At 39.5% G+C, this 19,688-nt stretch overlaps 1 protein-coding gene across 8 annotated transcripts in view; it reads right to left on the reverse strand.

Moving 5' to 3' along the window:
* Nucleotides 1–7,115: 7,115 nt before the first annotated feature.
* NADK (NAD kinase) overlaps nt 7,116–19,688 on the reverse strand; it is a 57,614-nt gene continuing 45,041 nt past the window's right edge. For all 8 annotated transcript variants that reach the window (XM_072427068.1, XM_072427071.1, XM_072427070.1 and 5 more), the window contains 7 exons: nt 19,496–19,581; nt 17,776–17,878; nt 16,699–16,850; nt 16,047–16,146; nt 15,696–15,853; nt 14,906–14,988; nt 7,116–12,356 (listed from right to left, as the gene is read on the reverse strand). In XM_072427068.1, the coding sequence (XP_072283169.1) occupies nt 12,203–12,356; nt 14,906–14,988; nt 15,696–15,853; nt 16,047–16,146; nt 16,699–16,850; nt 17,776–17,878; nt 19,496–19,581 (836 nt within the window). In that variant the 3' untranslated portion in view covers nt 7,116–12,202. The remainder of the gene's footprint in view (nt 12,357–14,905; nt 14,989–15,695; nt 15,854–16,046; nt 16,147–16,698; nt 16,851–17,775; nt 17,879–19,495; nt 19,582–19,688) is intronic.

Genomic DNA, 19,688 nt, shown 5'->3' on the forward strand with positions numbered 1-19,688 from the left:
GGTACGTTTGGAAAGAAACAAAGCACTGGTGAACTCAGCAACGCCAAAAGACCTGGACGTCCACAGAGGACAACAGTGGTGGATGATCACAGAATCACAACAGCCAACCAAGTGAACAACACTCTCCAGGAAGTAGGCGTATCGATATCCAAGTCTACCATAAAGAGAAGACTGCATGAAATACAGAGGGTGCACTGCAAGGTGCAAGTCACTCATAAGCCTCAAGAATAGAAAGGCTAGATTGGACTTTGCTCAAAAACATCTAAAAAAAGCCAGCACAGTTCTGGAAAAACATTCTTTGGACAGATGAAACCAAGATCAACCTTTACCAGAAAGATGGCAAGAAAAACGTATGGGGAAGGCGTGGAACAGCTCATGATCCAAAGCATAGCACATCATCTGTAAAACATGGCGGAGGCAGTGTGATGGCTTGGGCGTGCATGGCTGCCATGGCACTGGGACACTAGTGTTTATCCATGATGTGACACAGGACAGAAGCAGCCGAATGAATTCTGAGGTGTTCAGGGACATACTGTCTGCTCAAATCCAGCTAAATGCAGTCACATTGATTGGGAGGCGTTTCATAATACAGATGGAGAATGACCCAAAACATACAGCCAAAGCAACCCAGGAGTTTATTAAAGCAAAGAAGTGGAATATTCTTGAAGGGCCAAGTCAGTCACCTAATCTGAACCCAGTTGAGCATTCATTTCACTTGTTGAAGACTAAACTTCGGACAGAAAGGCCCACAAACAAACAGCAACTGAAAGCCGCTGCAGTAAAGGCCTGGCAGAGCATTAAAAAGGAGGAAACCCAGAATCTGGTGATGTCCATGAGTTCAAGACTACAGGCTGTCATTGCCAGCAAAGGGTTTTCAACTAAGTATTAGAAATTAACATTTTATTTTCAGCTTTTTAATTTGTCCAATTACTTTTGAGCCCCTGAAATGAAGTGATTGTGTAAAAAAAAAAAGGCAATCTTTTTTGTTCAACCCACTGAATTAAAGCTGAAAGTCTGCAGCTCAACTGCACCTGAGTTGTTTCATTTAAAATTTATTGTGGTAATGCACAGAACCAAAATTGGAAAAAAGTGTCTCCAAATATTTATGGACCTTATTGTAAGCATGCTGACTAGTGGAAAGAATGTCATCCTTTCATATGGCAAAAAAAAAACCATTGGTGTCACTTATACTGACCCAAGAGCCACAAATTGTTCATCACTCAAGGAACCCCCAGCAACATCTGGTTGCATCCCAGGGTTACACAGAACACCAGTAAAAAAAAAAAAACGCCAATCTACACCATCCCTCCAGTGTGAAACATTGATGACATGCAGTGTTAGTACAAAACAATATTTTACCCTAGATATGCACACTTTTATCTTACCTGCTCTCAGTCTTGACCTCATCTTTGCAGGAATAAATCAGAAAAATCCAACATAATGATGAAAATTGCCCAGCTGAGATTATTTAGAAATTAATTGCCTGATGAAACCTCTATGTTTGTGGACATTGTCATCCAGTTCTGCCTGGAAAATAACCTGGAAAAGAAAACCACTGCAGGTCATATAAACCCATAATCACTCTGTGTATGATGTGTGTGGGGCAGAGTCAGGATCTCTGTTTTTGTAATCCATTTTGTGTCCACATGCTGAACACAACACAAAGCCACCTAATACACAAAGCCACCTAATACACAAAGCCACCTTTGAGTAATATACAGACATTCTAACTTTCCAGGATCTTCTTCGGAAGAACAAAAGGTGCTGTACAATAATACACATGGACAAGTATAGTCCCCATGGGGGTAAATTCTCTTTCCTACCTCTTTTAAATCAAAGGGTATTGAAAACAGGATAAGTTGGTCAAGTTTATTCCATAAAGAACCTACAGTGGGGGAAGAAGTATTTGATCCCCTGCTGATTTTGTACATTTGCCCTCTGACAAAGAAATGACCAGTCTATAACTGGAATATTAGGTTTATTGTAGGTGTGAGAGACAGAATAACAACAAAAGAACCCTCAAAAACCCAGTGCTCAAAAGTCAGAGCTTGATGTGCATTGTAATGTGTGAAATAAGTATTTGATCCCTTTGCAAAAGATGACTTAATACTTGGTGGCAAACCCCTTGTTGGCAATCACAGAGGTCGGACGTTTCTTGTAGTTGGTCGCCAGGTCTGCACACATCTCGAGGGATTTTGTCCCACTCCTCTTTGCAGATTCTCTCCAAGTCAGTAAGGTTTTGAGGCTGATGTTTGGCAACTCGAACCTTCAGCTCCCCCCACAGATTTTCTATGGGATTAAGGTCTGGAGACTGGCTAGGCCACCTTAGGACCTTCATGTGCTTCTTCTTGAGCCACTCCTTTGTTGCCTGGGCCTTGTGTTTCGGGTCATTGTCATGCTGGAATACTCATCCTGACCCATTTTCAATGCCCTGGCTGAGGGAAGGAGGTGCTCACCCAAGATTTGACGGTTCATGGCCCTGTTCATTGTCCCTTCGATGCGGTAAAGGTGTCCTGTCCCCTTAGCAGAAAAACACCCCAAACCATAATGTGTCCACCTCCATGTTTGACAGTGGGGATGGTGTTCTTGGGGTCATAGGCAGCATTCCTCCTCCAAACACGGCAAGTTGAGTTGATGCCAAAGAGCTCAATTTTTGGTCTCATCTGACCACAACACTTTCATCCAGTTCTCTTCTGGATCATTCAGATGTTCAATGGCAAACTGCAGACGGGCCTGTACATGTGCTGTCTTGAGCAGGGGGACCTTGCGGGCTCTGCAAGATTTCAGGCCTTCACGGCGCAGCGTGTTACCAATTCTTGGTGACTATGGTGCCAGCTGCCCTGAGATCATTGACAAGTTCCCCTGTGTAGTTCTGGGCTGCTTCGTCAACGTTCTCATGATCATTGAAACTCAACGAGGGGGGAACTTGCATGGAGCCCCAGACTAAGGGAGATTGACATTTATTTTGTTTCTTCCATTTGCAAATTATTGCACCAACTGTTGTCACCTTCTCAACAAGCTGGTTGGTGATAGTCTTGTAGCCCAGTCCAGCCTGGGCTGGATCAATCATTCCCCTGACATCCAACAATCTTGTCCCTGACATCCTTGGACAGCTCTTTAGTCTTGGCCATGGTGGCTAGTTTGGAATCTGATTGATTGGTTGCTTCTGTGGACAGGTGTCTTTTATACAGGTACTGTAACAAGCTTGGATTAGGAGCAGTCCCTTACAGAGGGTGCTCCTAATCTCAGCTCGTTACCTGCATACAGTGAAGACACCTGGGAGCCTGAAATCTTGCTGATTGATAGAGGATCAAATACTTATTTCACTCATTGCAATGCACATCAAGCTCTGACTTTTGAGAGCTGGGTTTTTTAGGGTTCTTTTGTTGTTATTCTCACAGCTACAATAAGCCTACCATTACAATTATAGACTGGTCATTTCTTTGTCAGAGTGCAAACGATCAAAAATCAGAAGGGGATCAAATACTTCTTATATACCATTACAAATAATTGCATTATACACAAAAGGTACAAGCATGGGGAAATTTTTGTTCCTTAAAGCGGAAAAAAAAAACTCACTTACCTTTACTTTTGCAGATCCGTCGATCCCTCCAGAAGTTTTCTGGTTTGGGTCCCGCGTCATTCTGTAATCCTCCTTTGTTCCAGCTTGAAGGAAGTGCTGGGCACCGCCATCTTCTATAGCCTTCTGCCTATGTCACCCGATATAACACTGCACAGCCACGAGATCAGGTGATGTAGCCTACTGTATATGGGGGAAAAAAAAGTGCCTGAGATCAGCATTTTCTTTTTCCCCATTTAAGAAAAAGCTCCTTCTGCGCATGCTCGAGACCAGGCATGCGCAGAAGGAGCAGCCAGAAGCCTCTCCTACAATAGGCCAGGTTGTCTACCCCTTTATGTAAGGTACAAATTTAAGACCTAGCTCCAGGGAAAAAGCTACATACAGTGATACCAGACAGCACACAGCCAGATCCTCAACCTCTACTACAGTAACACAGATTGGACAAGAAAACCAACCCCATCATCACCATACCCGCTGATTGGATCATGATTGAGAGGCAGCATGGCAGGTATTACTGTCTCCTCCTGTCTGCATGTTCCCTGTTAGCACCTGATTGGCTTTTAGCGCTGCCCCACCTCCCAGTCAGAGGCTCATAATGCAGCAAGTTGATATCAGGACAAATTCACATACCTACAACATCTGCATCTAAATTCTATTTACTTACTTGCAATCAATATATTTTTTGTTCTTTGTATATCTGCTTTTATGAATACAGCAGAAACAACATTATGCACCGAGTCATAAATGAGATTGTGCTCCGTTCATCTGCCTACATTTCTGCTAATCAAAACATTAGGGTCACTGGGTACATTTCAACTTCCAACTAATTACAAATACTGAACAACTTTGTTATATTGCTGATTTTATTGCTGGATACAGCAAAAGCTTTATAACAGGTCCAAGGATGGCTGATTCTACAAAAAAAAAAAAAAAAAAGATATTTATAGAGGTGGTCAAGATCTAACGGATAGTAATTAGGATTACTTTGTATGTTATGGATCTAGTGAGGATTGCTGATGGAAAATGTCAGAACCACAATGAAAAAATTACATAAAAACCAACGAGCATGGTCATGAAGATGCAGATAATGGCTCCTAAAATATTCTCTGAGATAGAAAAATGTTCTGGGTCTTCTATGAATTCGGGAAATTGATGGCCCTGGAAAATCTAATTCATTTCTACAAATAACTATTACAGAGCTCACGTTACTCTCTTACCCACCCCATGAACATTGAATCATGTTCAGTAATTTCTGTTAGGATTTTCATTTTTTCCGGGTCAGGTTGGAGCTATGAGGCTATGAAGCTGGGATAAGCTCTTGATATTTAAAAATGAAGAATCTACAGGTGCATCTCAATAAATAAGAATATAATTAAATAGTAATAATAGTAATAATAAAAGTTATTCAATTAAAAAAACAAACACCTGGTTTAATGACCATGATATCGCTGTAGTTGAATGTGACCAACCATATCCAAATATGTAGAGAGAATCTTTATAAAATGGCATCATAGACAGATAGCAAATGTAATGTAAAATGTAAGGTTAAATAACCTACGCCAGCCATTCTCAACCAGGGTTCCTCCAGTTGTGGCTGATGGACCTCCCATGTGATGATACCTGCAAAGATCTGGTGCCAATACCACTTTTGCCAGCTACATGAAACCATAAGCCTTTTTCAGAGGTCAGTAACCAACCCAAATTTTTCTCATCAATTGAATATAGCAGGGGTTCCCCAACACATGAAAATTATTTTAAGAACTCGTCAGGGGTAAAAACATTGGGAAAGACTGATCTGGGCCATAATATATTTTAAATTGGATTAATGACAGAGAAAAACATAGGCCTCTGAAATGGAATAGTGGTAACAAGCACAGCCCAATGTTATACAACAGCTGCAACAGCAAACAAACTTCTAGAAATCAGCATTGCTCCTAAATAAAACCACCCGTGCAATTAAATCCAAGATAGAGTGCAAAAGTTTACACGCCAAATTGTACAGGAAATACGCTTTGAAGGAATTAAAGGTTGGAAACCAACAGATAAGTACATTCTTAGTAGTTATCCTTTATGAACTGACCACTTTACTCCCAACTGCAAAAAAAAAAATATATTTAAAGGAACATTTAACATTTTAAACATTTTCTTATTCCTGTGCAATTATCAGTTGGCCATACCTTCTATGTAGAAGATTCTGCAGTACAATCTTACATCTAATGGGTGCCAGGGTTATCTATTTCCATTGTGGATTCTCATCTTATATGGATATCCAGTGTTAGTGGGTCACTGCTCTTCCAAGCCCAGCTTATATGATAGCAGACCTTACCTGTTTACCCAAAAATAAGCCATAGCATTATTTTTCCATATTTTTGAGGATACTCGAAATATAAGCCCTACCCCGAAAATAAGCTACAATACATATGAATACATGGACAAGAGGTGCTCATTTATGGAAAGTGCTATGGCTAGACATGAGAAATTGGGGCCAATGGTTCCAAAGGAACTGGAGTCACAAGAAATTCAAGATGGAATTCAGGGTATGGAGAGTTAGGATGATGTTCCAGAAGATAATGACATGACTGTATTTGAATAAATGTTGATTTTTGTTCCTGAATATCACAAGAAATGCATGATGGATTTCAGGGTTTGGAGAGTTATGATGATGTTTCAGAATGTGATGACATGACTATATTTGAATAAATGTTGATTGTTGTTTATGAAAAAATAAGACATTCCCTAAAAATTAGCCCTAGTGCATTTTTTTGAGCAAAAAATATTATAAGACGCAGGCTTGGCTTCTCCCAAGAATGACCTTTGCCGTCAATCAAAAATGATTGATACTCTGTATAGACATTTACAATCATACTGATCTTTCCTTTGGAGTTGGGGAAGAGGAGTAGGTTTTAAAAAGCATAGCTTTCTTTTCTAATTTTGAGTAGTTAGGTTATTAGAGCATGGTGTGTGTGTGTGTGTGTTATACTAAGGGTATGCATGGTTTCCAGTGGTACATTTATATGAAAACCAACAAAAAACACTATATATACTCCTTAACATAAAATATGTAAAAGAGGCCTAAAATATACAGCTCAGTGAAAATAATTGCAAGCCAAATCACTTTTTAAACCTGCAGCTTTCGTTGAAATAACAGCTGGTGTCCCAGACTTAAAGATCCTTATTCATGCATTTCCTATATGTGACAACACTCTACCAGTTGTACTCCTGTGCAAGCGCCCATTACAAAGGCATAGACCACTGTTGTTATACCTGTCTTAAGAAATGCCATGCAGCCATCGATGGAGAGCATCCAGACAGTAAGTGGCTGCAGGAGATAAACAGTACTAAAAAGGCAAAAAAAAAAAAAAAAAGGGAAAAAAGCATTTTCCAAAACACCCTGGCAATTAATAATGATGCACAATGCTTTACCAGTTTGTCATTCATTAGGGCTTACACTTACTTGATTGAAGAGTCTGATCACAACACACCTCTCTCAGCCACTTTCACACACAAATCCCAACCACAAAAACGCCAAACTCCATTTGGGGTTTAACAATTTTTATAGCGAAGTCACTGCACCAAAAGTGAAGTTCTAGAATAGAAAAATGTTTAAACAAAATAAGTTCTATACATGTTATGCAAGAAAGCATATTATGAAATTGCACATTATAACAGGTTGTTGTGTACAATGAAGAATTTGCTTACAGGGTCTGTATGAAAAGAGGTGAAAGATCACTATAATCACATTCACATTGTTACAAAGAATCTCCCTACACAGTACCAACTGTACTGAGCTGAAGAACCGGCACCAGGTAAACAGAACCAAATGGGAGGACTTACCTGGCTTTGGACATTGAGATGTCCTGTAATAAAATCTCTAGCTCCATGCCTGCTGCATGCTTTGTAAAGCCCAAAGTAAATTTATTCCAAACAACTGCATGTAAAGCAATGTAAAAAAAAAAAAAAAAAAAAAAGACCAAACCCAACCTGTGGGTGAATATTGTGTCGATCCTGTGTCGCCCAAGAAGGTGTTCGGTCAACTTGCACCCATTAAACTAGGACTGGACCATCAGACCCATTTGCATACCCAAATGCAATTGGTTCTAGTTTCCTTTAGATTAGAACTAAAGACAAAGTTATATTTGCCACTTTGAGATCAGAGGGATTAAAGGATCCTCCTGCAACGTCGTCCTCTAACGTCTGTTGTGTTTTTTTTCTCAGCTAATACCAAACCCAATGCGGCTTAATGTAAAGAGACCTGGCCATGATGGAGCTTGTGGGATGAGCAGCTGCTACTCTCCAACTCTTGGAACAACAGTTATATCAGATTTACAGTGCTGTGTGTGAGTTAAGACAGCCCGTTCTAATAGGCATTTTAATGTAAAACTGCACCTTTATTTGTGTGTATTGCACACATGTAAACAATCTAAAGGCTCTGAAACACATGCATTGTGGTGTTCTGGGGTTCCTTTTATACGTTCTCTGTACAAATGAAACCAATGCTGCCACGTCATTCATTTCTAAAGGCACCCAAATGCACTTTGCCAGCACACCACAGTCCACGTGAATTTAATTTAGATGACACATTTCAACCACTACCCTAGAACAGAAGACAACCTCGGGGTTGCAGAGTTGTAGCTGCTATGGGGGAGAGAGCACACCAGGAGTACAATGATTGCCGGGGCTCGATCTACACAGTGAGCTGGGATATATATATATATATATATATATTTATATTTATATATACTATGACATCCCACAAAGTAGTCAGTCTGAGCATAACTAGGAATTTTAACACACAAACCCTAGAGCTGTAGATTGGGGGACCACTTAGTAATGGTGCTGGCCATATACCCCATATTATCTATATATGTTACCATTTAGAGTACTGATCCTCTAGAGATGTTTCTCGCACTGTCCTCCGAAAGGATAACATGGTTTCAGGCCTGCATAAAGAAACAAGCTGACTTTGGTATCAAAATGATATCCAAATATATAGTTTTAGGTTGAGTTTACTATACTCAAACAAAAAAACAACAGACATACAACCATTATCACAACACTGCAGAAGAAATCTTTCTTACAAAGCTAGTAAGTATTCTTCTGTATCTGAGTTCTAAAGTTCTCAATAAAGCAGAACTCCAGCTATTATTTTCTTCTTAATTCGGATATGTAGGAGAAGGGTTAAAATCAATCAAGTTTTATTGCTTTATTGATTTCTACTTTTTCTACTATATTGTTGATAAGAGCACTGGTGACTGATAACTCCTCCCACTCTGGGGAGACTTCCAATCATTTCTGGTCATGACCCTAGCCAAGACAGCAAGTAAAGTTTGGCAAAAGCCATAACCCTTCTGCAAAATGTAAAAGAAAAGTTTTAGGAGGAGCTTTACTGCTTTTAATTTGCCCATAGGAGCACTACTGAATATCTATAAAATCTCGTCAGACATTTCTCATTTTTATGGTAATAAATTCATCACGATGAACATAGGTGATGGAAATAGTGGACCATCTGTGAATGCTAGTCACCTGGCTGTTATAGTGACACTAAGAATTTAATGCTTCTGTGCCACTGACCCAGAGAAGAAATGTCAGTCTTCACACTTGTCTCTTCAATGTGAGATTTTTTGTGGCAACCCTTGGCTGGCACCTTGGCAGCCACTCCAGCACTCACCCAGCAACGTTGGTTTAAAAAGAACCAATGTCTGCACATGTGACAGCTGGCGGGTGTCTAGTACTGCTGCAGCTCTTACTAATTCTCTATGGAGGCTGCCACATGTACCATCATCCTCAAGTGGCGTTTTGTGCCCTCAGGGGCAACGCAACCTCACTGCCAGTGTGAATTATTCCCAAATCTGCATACCTGTTATAAATCAACGATTGAAATACTAAAAAAAGAGGGTCAGCATGACAACCAGAAAAGCAGCATTTTCAGATGGATGGCTCTTTGATGGAACCCATCAGTTTTCTATCCTGTAACAATATTACAATCCTCAATGGTTTTATATTCTTATCATACCCACACTAAATGATAAAGTATGTGGGTATTTCTTCAGGTTCACCCAGTATAAAAAAAAGACCATTTATACCAATCTATGCTTAGGTCTGTGATTTCATCCAGCAGCCCCTCTATCAGTGCAGGGACACTGTGGTGACATTAGGGCCTCTGAAAACAACCACAGCTCATGGCAGCCATCTGACACAACCAAAGGGCTCTGATGATAAAGATACTGTTAGTGGTTTTGCTCTGCAGGAGAGCAGAAATTGCTGGATGGGGCAGTGGAATAGAGAAGTACAAATGGCCTTCCTTTAGTTCTTTATTACTATCATTAGTGAAATGTACAACAGAGTAAAATGAGTGGAACCGTTTCAGTAATTTATAGTCACAAGTTTACAATTTGTTCTTTCCTTTAAAAGATAATAATTAAATTAAAAAAGAAGCAGCTGCCTTTCTATTGCTTAAAATCTAGCATATTAGTAGATACATATGTTGCATGATCGATGGGGAATATTTGCAAATATGATCTGAATTGTAATCCAATTTAGAAGTATGTGTCCAGCAAGAAATAAAGCATTTAGGTATGGATGAGACCTCTCCATGACAGTTTCTTGCTCTTTTCCCCTTGTCCAGTCCCACATTTTTTGCTGTATCCTATATGAGAGTGGATTATCCTGGTCAGGTTGACGATATACATGGGCATAATTGTGTGAAGCAAATGGCCAACAGACTTCAAAAGGACCATCCAAAGCTGAAAAAAAACATTTGGGGGTGGACCAACCCTTTAAGACATTTATTTGTTCTGTAAAAAAGAAACTGAATAGATTTTAAGGCATGACTCTACATTTCTGAATTGTTTGATACGGCAGGATATTAAAATACAATTGTGATCTATTTGTTACCATGCTTGGCTTTTCAAATTAGTAGCCCAACAGAGAAATCCTGCATATCGCCATGGAGGAATTTGTAGAGCGCGGTGTCTACGGAATGCACTAATAAAAGTTTTTAGCATGCATTTATATATATATATAAAAAAAAGTCTATATACAAAAACTCACCCACAGCTCCCCTGTGGCAGAAACTAAACTCTGAATATTCCCCATTGGCCACACTAGACACTTTTAAAGCCTAGATAGATGTAAAGGAAAAGTTTTCTACTTCCCAGCCTGACAGCATGGTGTTTATCAGTATTGTAGATTTGGCCTTACGCAGATAAGCTCCGCAGGTCTGGCAATAAATGGAGCCGGTACAAAGGGGGTGTTGGATTGTTAGTAAGGTGCAAGGACAAGTTATTTCCAATGAATGCACAGTATGTAAATCACAAATTCTCAAAACCTCTGGAGATAGTAGAACACATATATTTTATAGAATGCATCTGCTAGGAGACAATTAATTATAAAATGTAAACAACTCTATATAAATGCTTTGCTGTTCGCATCAAACTGCACAGAAGTGGGCAGTGGAGGCCAATTTATTAAAACTGGAGTAAAGCTGGAATTGTAAAACCTTAGCAAGCAGCCAGATTGCAGAGGTAGAGCTACTTCAGCTGTGGGTGTCCTATGGAAGGGTAAACTATCCGCTGGCTTCCTGTACTGTCTTTAGGATTCAGGTGGTGAGAGATATTACTCATAAATCCATCTCTGATAATTGCCGATTTAGAAGGAGTCAGACTGTCGCTGGTGGATTTTCACCAACACTTCTAACTTGCTTTGTAATGCGACTCAAATGCAACTCAGAGCTGGCAGCACAGGGTTTACATTCTCACCTAAGGAGCACCTTGACAGGTGTAGGAAGTCTGCAGGTAATATGTTGTTCCAACAATCACCCAAAAATATATTATCAGTGTTGGGTTAGCTTGGTCTTTAAACTAACTAATCCCAATAGGAATTCCTTTAAAGCATAATTTACAGCACAGCAAGGAGAGATTGGAGGGGAAGGCTAGCTATACTGCAGTGCTGTCATTCTAGCACTGGGAGCTTGCTGACAAGAATAGAGTGATAACCTCACCAGACAATCAGCAAGTTGCAGAGGAGTGCAGTGACCAAGTTGCATTGCTTAACTGCAACAGTGTGGTCACCAACTGGACTGGCAGGGGATATTTGTATCACAAGATCAGCAAAACAATTACACAAATGTTTTGGCAGGTAAAACAAGTTACATTTCTAATGTAGCTGTTTGCCTAGAGATCAGTTCTAGGGGTTTTTGCCTAGAAATCAATTCTAGGGGTTTTTGCCTAGAAATCAGTTCTAGGGTTTTTTTCCACTAATTTAGAATCTGATTGGTTGCTGTAGGAATCAGAGTTTTTCTTCTTCGCTTTCTTTCCAATTTGTTTAATAAATTAGGCCCTATAGATTGCCAGCAGCAAAACATTATTAGATTTTATTTATAAGTTTCATTAATAAGAAACACAAATATAAACTTCTGTTGTAAAATTTTAAGAGAGAACGTTAGGTTTGATAAATATAGGGAGCTGGTTGTCCGTCGGACCAGTACTTTGCAGCTGGTAAAAACATGTCTGTACGATTTGGTCTATTGTCCATAAGTAGAGCCTGAAGAAAAAGGTGAAAGGATCGCAGTGAATGGAAACTGTTGTGGCCCTGTTCATTTTAGTCTCTGAGTCATGGCCAGGGCTAGAACTCCTCCTCTTCCTCCTCGCTTGTGAAATGGTTCTGTTTCTTGCGAACGTTCCAGTGCAAACACTCAGCCAAGCTATCGAACCAGTCATTAATCGGATCCCGGAAGCAGATGGAGGGGACAGGGTAACAAGAGGTAGTGATGCTAATACTGTAATGACAGGAGAACAAATGTTAGTCAGCAAGCTGAAATAGAAGTATCCTAATATACAGCACATATCTCTACATGACATTACATCAAATCTGTGCTTTGCCCATATTGTAATGACTGCCAGCACTCCCAGCTCCTGGTTTATATGATCCATCATGCACAGAAAAAGACAAATGCAACACAAGGCTGTATGCTGCAGCAATGCACGACAACGGATTTCATTCTATTGCCGGGAGAAAGCCCGAACATGAGCTCTAGCAAATTATAATCGTTTGCCACTCATATCTCTACACAGAACACTGCCACAATGATGAACAACTATTATTATGTTTGTATTGGAGATATACAGTACCTATAGATAATAAAACATCAGCCTACAGATCCTGATTGTTACCAATTTATTTAAAGAAAACCTCCAGTACCCAGAGTGAGAGAGCAAGATGGAGCACAATACAGTGTGGTATTTATGACACATGTAAGAAATAAAGATCATTCTATACATTTTTTTCACATCTGAATACTTCACAATAACTATGGTTGACCCTTTGTTGTTGTAACTAGTTCTATATATATATATATATATATATATATAAATTTTTGCTTATGCTGGAGTGACAGATATTAGCTTTGCCTCTACCAAGATGGCCGCCTTCACACTGAACATAAATACGGACAAATCAAGGCATGGTAAGATGGTATTGGGTAAAGATTAGCTGCAGGAAGACTACAGGCAATGCTGGAGACAAGGCATTTACCCTTCCCACCAGGAGTTTTTTAGGCACAGCTTTCAGAGTTGATTCTCTTTAATGAACTGGTCTCAAAGAATTGTGCAAAGGCACAACATACCCTAGGACAGGGGTCAGTAACCTTTACTATCAAAAGAGCCATTTTGCCTCCTCTTCCACCAAAGAAAAATAGTCTGGAGCCGCAAAACATAATACAGTTTATAAACTTTTAAAAGTTTTTTTTTTTTTTTTTAATTTTACCAGTTACAACAAGTGTGCATGTGTAGGCCTACTTTGAAATAAATTAAACACTGAAATATGCCCCTAGAAGCCTCCAGCTTCTAACGTATCATCCTGTTACATTAGAAGCTGGAGACTTCTAACGTAACAGGGTAGATTTTTTTGATGGGCAGAGTTCTGACGATGCCTTAGCGATGAAATTTTATGGGGTGTTAGCCACAGGTGTCCCTCATTTGCAGCTTTAATTTTGTTCACCTGTATTATTATTATTATTATTAAACAGGATTTATATAGCGCCAACATATTACGCAGCGCTGTACATTAAATAGGGATTGAAAATGACAGACTAATACAGACAGTGATACAGGAGGAGAGGACCCTGCCCCGAAGAGCTTACAATCTTGAGTAATTGGGGTTCAGGTGCTAGAAGCCTCCAGCAATGTGTAACAGGGTAGATTATTTTGATGGGCAGAGTTCTTTATGACGATGCCTTAGCGATTCAATTGTAGGTGGTGTTAGCCATAAGTGTCCCCCACTTGCACCTCTATTTTGGTCACCTGTACCGCCTCCCCCCCGTTCCAGAGAAATTGGGGTTCAGATGCTGGATGCTTCCAGCAATGTGTAACAGGGTAGATTTTTTTGATAGGCAGAGTTTTTATGAATTTTTAGGAGGTGTTAGCCACAGGTGTCCCGTACTTGCACCTCAATTTTTTTTTCACCTGTACCCCCGTTTCCAGATAAATTGGGGTTTAGGTGCTGGAAGCCTCCAACAATGTGTAACAGGGTAGGGGTTTTTTGATGGGTGGAGTTTTTAGGAGGTGTTAGCCACAGGTGTCCCCCACTTGCACCTCTAATTTTGTTCACCTGTACCCCCTTCCTGTTCCAGAGAAATTGGGGTTCAGGTGCCTCCAGCAATGTGTAACGGTAGATTTTTTTGATGGGCAGAGTTCTTTATGCTCTGATGATAGCCTAACAATTAAATTTTAGGGGGTGTTAGTCACAGGTGTCCCCCACTTGCACTTACATTTTTGGTTTTGTACATCTCCCCATTCCAGAGGAATTGGGGTTCAAAGGAGGGGGATGTCATTGTACACACCCATTTGTACACGCCTTGTGGTAGATTTATTTCACTGGTAGATTTTTTTCATTAGAACACCGGATAGGGAATCCCCCTCCTCCGCAGTGTCTTGGGAGGAAGGGGATCCCCCATCAGAGATCTCCCCGCGGCAGCCGAAGGGAGCCACAACAATGAGGCTGAAGAGCCGCATACGGCTCCGGAGCCGCAGGTTGCAGACCCCTGCCCTAGGACATTCTCTAACTATTAACTAATAGTTAGACCTTAAAACTCATACTCATACAACTGTGCTCTGTTCTGAATTTGAGATACCAGCCTAAGAGGGGAAAAACACACTAGAACTACAACATAGGTATTAGCATACAATCAATTTATTTATTTGTGTTTAAAGAACATAAAAAATCCATTCAGTAGCTTGTATATTTAGACTGAGGTCAACAATGACAGCCATAACTCCCTCATTATTCATTAATTACTTTTCTTTTTTCAAATTCTATACCAAGACTCACCTGTCTCCATGGCAAACCTCCTGCCTCTTTCTGCCATCAAATGATACCCAAGCAGTGTTTCGTGCATCAGGAGACAGCATAATCTGGAAACATTAAAACCATGTTAGGAATATGTTATGAAAAAATAATATCATTAAAACAGAAAAATTAATATTTGATGATACATAAATAGCAGTTTTATGGAATTCATACACCAAAATGTATATTCTGTATTTGTGTACAGTTCATCCAGCCAGGTGTCTATATAAATTGTACTATGAATAGGCTTTGCCCTTGCAAACATAGAACCATGATGATAGCTGTAAACATTCAGAATGCCTACAAGGTCATAAGCCACTGGTATAAGGGAGATAAAATAAAAAGAAGGCAATGTTTACATTTTTCTGGATAAATGTAAGTTGGAACTCAAGCCAAGAAATTGTCTCCATTACTTTGCACATATGCAATATGTGTATGTAACATGCTGAAAGAAATGCAAAGCATTTATAATTGTTCATTATGAAAAACAAAAGCAATCTTTTGTAAAGCCGGCACATATTTGACTGAACTGATGACGCAATTGCTTGCAAATGCTTGTAAAGATTTGCTTGAGCTCACCATTTGCATTAGTTTTTAATAGTAAAGAACGATGTATTTGTATTGCAATGCTTTGATGAAAGGCTTATAGTAAAGACAATTCTCATCTTTTAGCTGTTAGTATCAGGACCAAAGTGATAACATGACCAAGAGTTTTACAAGTAAATTATTCAATCAGATACAAAAAAAAAAAATGGAAAAAAAACAAACATACTTTTAATTCCACTCCTGCAGGGACCACGATTGGCCGGAAGGAAAGGGAATGGGGACAGATCGGTGTGATCATGATGGCAGGTACATTGGGATGAATCATGGAGGCTCCGGCTGCAGCTGCATATGCCGTGCTGCCCGTTGGCGTGGACACAATGACCCCTGCAGAGGACAAACCACACACAGTGATCGCAGCAATCATTACATTGGCCCATTTAATAAATATTACCCAGACTGATTTAGGGGGCCACACGGACATACTTATGGTGGAACAAGTTAATAGATCAATAGGCAGCAAGACAGGAGGAAAAAAACAAAAGAGAGAGGCCAAAAGCACAGTCCACAATGCACTTACCATCCCCCTGAACTGTAGTGATGAGGTGCCCATCTAGGAAGACATCTACATTGGAGAGATAAGAAGAAGGACCTCTGTCCACCACCACTTCATTCAGTACCTGAAATGTACACATTACAAATTATTATTATTAAAGAGTATTTATATAGTGCCAACATATTATGCAGCGCTGTACAATAAATAGGGATTGCAAATGGCCGACAGACACCAACAGTGACACCGGAGGAGGAGAGGACCCTGTCCAGAAGAGCTTACAATCTAAGAGGTGGGGAAGCAGCATACAATAGGAGGGGGGATAACAAATCATATTAAACCAAACATGCTGTTTCATGTGTACTGTGATGTTCAGCAGCTGCTGGTGCATGCACACACCCACAAAAGGTTTTTAAAAGTCTGCAAACTTTATACTTTCTTTGTAAATCCAACTATTCCTTGGTTAGTTTTTAAATTTTAGTGGACTTTTCAATTACATTGAGCTCAATGGTTTGCTTTGACCCAAAAGTTTCAGCCCCTCAGCAACTGACGAAGCCTGTCCATCCATTAAAAGTACTTTAATGTCTATGGTTATTTATTTTTGGACCTAAACTTTAAATACCCTTGATTGTAATCAGGAAAATAAATATCAATAGCAAGATTAATATAATGTACCCACCTGATACTTTGTTTGCTTGACCATTTCTCTCTCAGGTTTGCTGACAATTAGGCCATTCTCTTCCACTCCATTCTGTACCAAGGACTTCTTCTCCTTGTGCTCCTTGAACACTTTTACCTTTAGCCTGCTGCGGAGGACCAGGGCTGCATTTCCTGCATGAAGATATCATTGTTATTGCAGAGAAATCTAATAGGACGGTATACCTACATACTTAAATCCAGGTACAGTTATAAGTTTAAAAAACCCTCGTCTCATTGAAAAGCAAAGCATTGTTTTGAAATGATGAGCCGGTAACAATCCTCCCAATGAGAAAGCCAACATCCAGAAGCCAATTTAAGAATTTTATTTTGAACACAACACCTCAAAAGAATGAAAAACTTTTATTGTACTGCAAAAATAAGACTTTGCTTAAGTTGTTTCTCCTGTGCTATGAAATGGAGTAGCAGCTATACACAAAATAAAAAGCCCAAGCTCTCTAACTTCCCTTGTCATCTACCACATTTTCTTTGTGAGCATCAGCAGCTCCTGTTTTGACTAGTGTCAGAGCTTAGAGTTATGTCATGGAACTCCCAGCACGCAGGACTAAGGTCGACTAAACTATCACGTATTAGGGACTGCACACTCCCCCATTCCTAAAGCCTTGCTCTATGGACATTGGCAGTTTGGTAAAATGAATGAGCTAAACGACAGGGTCTCCTTTAATTTTTCAATTGTTTAAGGAACCACATTTAACCGACTTCAATATCTTTTGAATTCATATTTACTTTTGGTTAGAGGTTATCATGTTTACTTTCCTCTTTTGTGTTTAAGCTCTTTTTATTTTTTCCCATGTAAACAAAAGATGAAGCCTGTTTACTGGCTGCCAACTTGTCCTCAGTACACAGATCAGCAGAGGTAACCGGCCTTCTTTTCAGCCTGCTTAGCAAATTGCTCTCACACAAAGCAACATGCCAATTGCAGCACACGCTATTCACTGAATGATCATTAACTCTGCTGAGACAATAGAAGAATGCCAGGGCTTTGCCCGCTGAAGAGGAGTTTGGCTGCCCGTGTGCTGACCTCCATGGTTCTTCTTACCTTCTATAACCTGAGTGACTTGTGTCTGGAAATTGTCAAAGCTGAAAGGGGTGAGAAACCCTAGTGATCCCAAGTGAAACGCCATAACAGGAGGGACACTGTCCTGCAGGGAGAGAGGGAGAGTCATTACTAACTGGAGACAGCATATAAAAGCTTTGGAGAAAGAAATACATTTGTATTACAAACTTTGTAAAAAGTGGCTTCCTTTACAAGTGCATGTGGTGAAGACTCAACAGAATAATGAAGTGTATCATTCCTATAGGAAAACTATAATTGGAGGGCTAGTATGTTTTGATTTTTGCAAATAACCTTTGCTTTACAAACAACTAATGAAACATTATCAGGGCAAAGACAGTTTCTGCAAATGGCATTCCCCTTGCCAACTAATTCCTTACCTGAGAGAAGGAATTCACCAATTTAATCTAACTGAGTGAGATTTTAAGACTGAGCTATTGAGCTTTGTAAACAACAGGAAGATAAGAAGAAACAGGAAAATATGAAAATACATTCTAAGATTTTCCTACTGCCTGGCTAAATAAACACATACTATCCCTACACAATATTTCATTTCCGAAAAAAAACTAACTAGTATATATCCACTATATAATTTATAAAGTCATTTCACTCATTTACATACTTATTAGTTGCTACAAGTGTATAAAAAGCAGCTTGTCTGGGCAAGCATTAAGTGACAGGACTGCCTGCTAGATAAACAGGCAGTGGTGCAGGTATAACAGTACAGAATTTGCCGTGGGCCAAGCATCTGCCTCGGGATGAAATCTCTAACATTTAGGTTTGTAGAGTAAAAAACAGCTCAGACCAGTTCTATTTGTACAGAGTGAACACAGGTGACGACATTTAAGGTCAAAAAAGGCAACAAAGCGTTGGACTAGAAACCTCTCTAATTATATTCTTGGAACTATCATCTTATGATTCCTAATTCAAGCCTCCAGCAAACAGTAACCTTAAAAAAAAAACATATGCTTTTACTCCCATGCTTAATTGGCAAATTGTTTTATTAGAATCAAGCTGACATCAATTCAGCAGGTTCAAAGTCACACAAACTTGTTTTAAATGTATATCTAAAACCAAAAGTATTTATTTTTTTTTTTGTTACACTAGAGAATGGTTAAAACCTCTTTTTTTATAATTGGTATCTATGTCCTATTAGGCAGATTTGTCTTCACTTCCCGCACTGCAGACCAAGTACAAAGTGAGAGGAAATCTTTTTATACGTGAGTGAAAGAGGCCTATTTAAATTGCAGACAAGAGATATTTCTCTTTAAAATAATTTAAATATTTGCCCGCAAAGCCCCATAGCCTTTTTTATGCGCAATGGAATTGGAGGGGAGCTGATTTGGTAGACAGACGTACTAAGGTACTTGTAGACTATCATCCAAAAGCAGATAGTCTACAGTCACCAGAGGTATCGGAATCTACACAAATGTTTTCTTAGCAACCAATATCACATACCTAGGGTCAAGTAAGCATTGGTTGACAAGAGGAGATCTTGAGAGAGAGATTTTTGAACAAAAAGTTTTTAGGTTTTTAAACACATTTTCACATTCACTGCTCCTACTGTTATAACTGAACAATGGTGGGAAGACAAATGGATTTTGTTGAGATATCACCCTGTGGCCATCATATGGAGTACCTATATCTGCACATCAATTTCTTTTTCTATGGCTATCCCACTATTGTTCCATATATTCCCTCTTACCTGGAAAAGAGATGATGCATACAGTAAGGTCCCATCTCCCCCAAGGCAAATAATGAAGTCAATCTGATTGGAGATGTCATCAAAATCTAGAAAAGCATAAAATAATGAAATGTAAGCAAACAAAAATATTTAGAATTCTTACTTCTCAGTAAGAATTCTTACTATTCATAGAAATCAATTAGAGGGCATTTGC

Source organism: Pyxicephalus adspersus, chromosome 11, assembly GCF_032062135.1.
Source record: "Pyxicephalus adspersus chromosome 11, UCB_Pads_2.0, whole genome shotgun sequence".
Classification (NCBI taxonomy): Eukaryota; Metazoa; Chordata; class Amphibia; order Anura; family Pyxicephalidae; genus Pyxicephalus; species Pyxicephalus adspersus.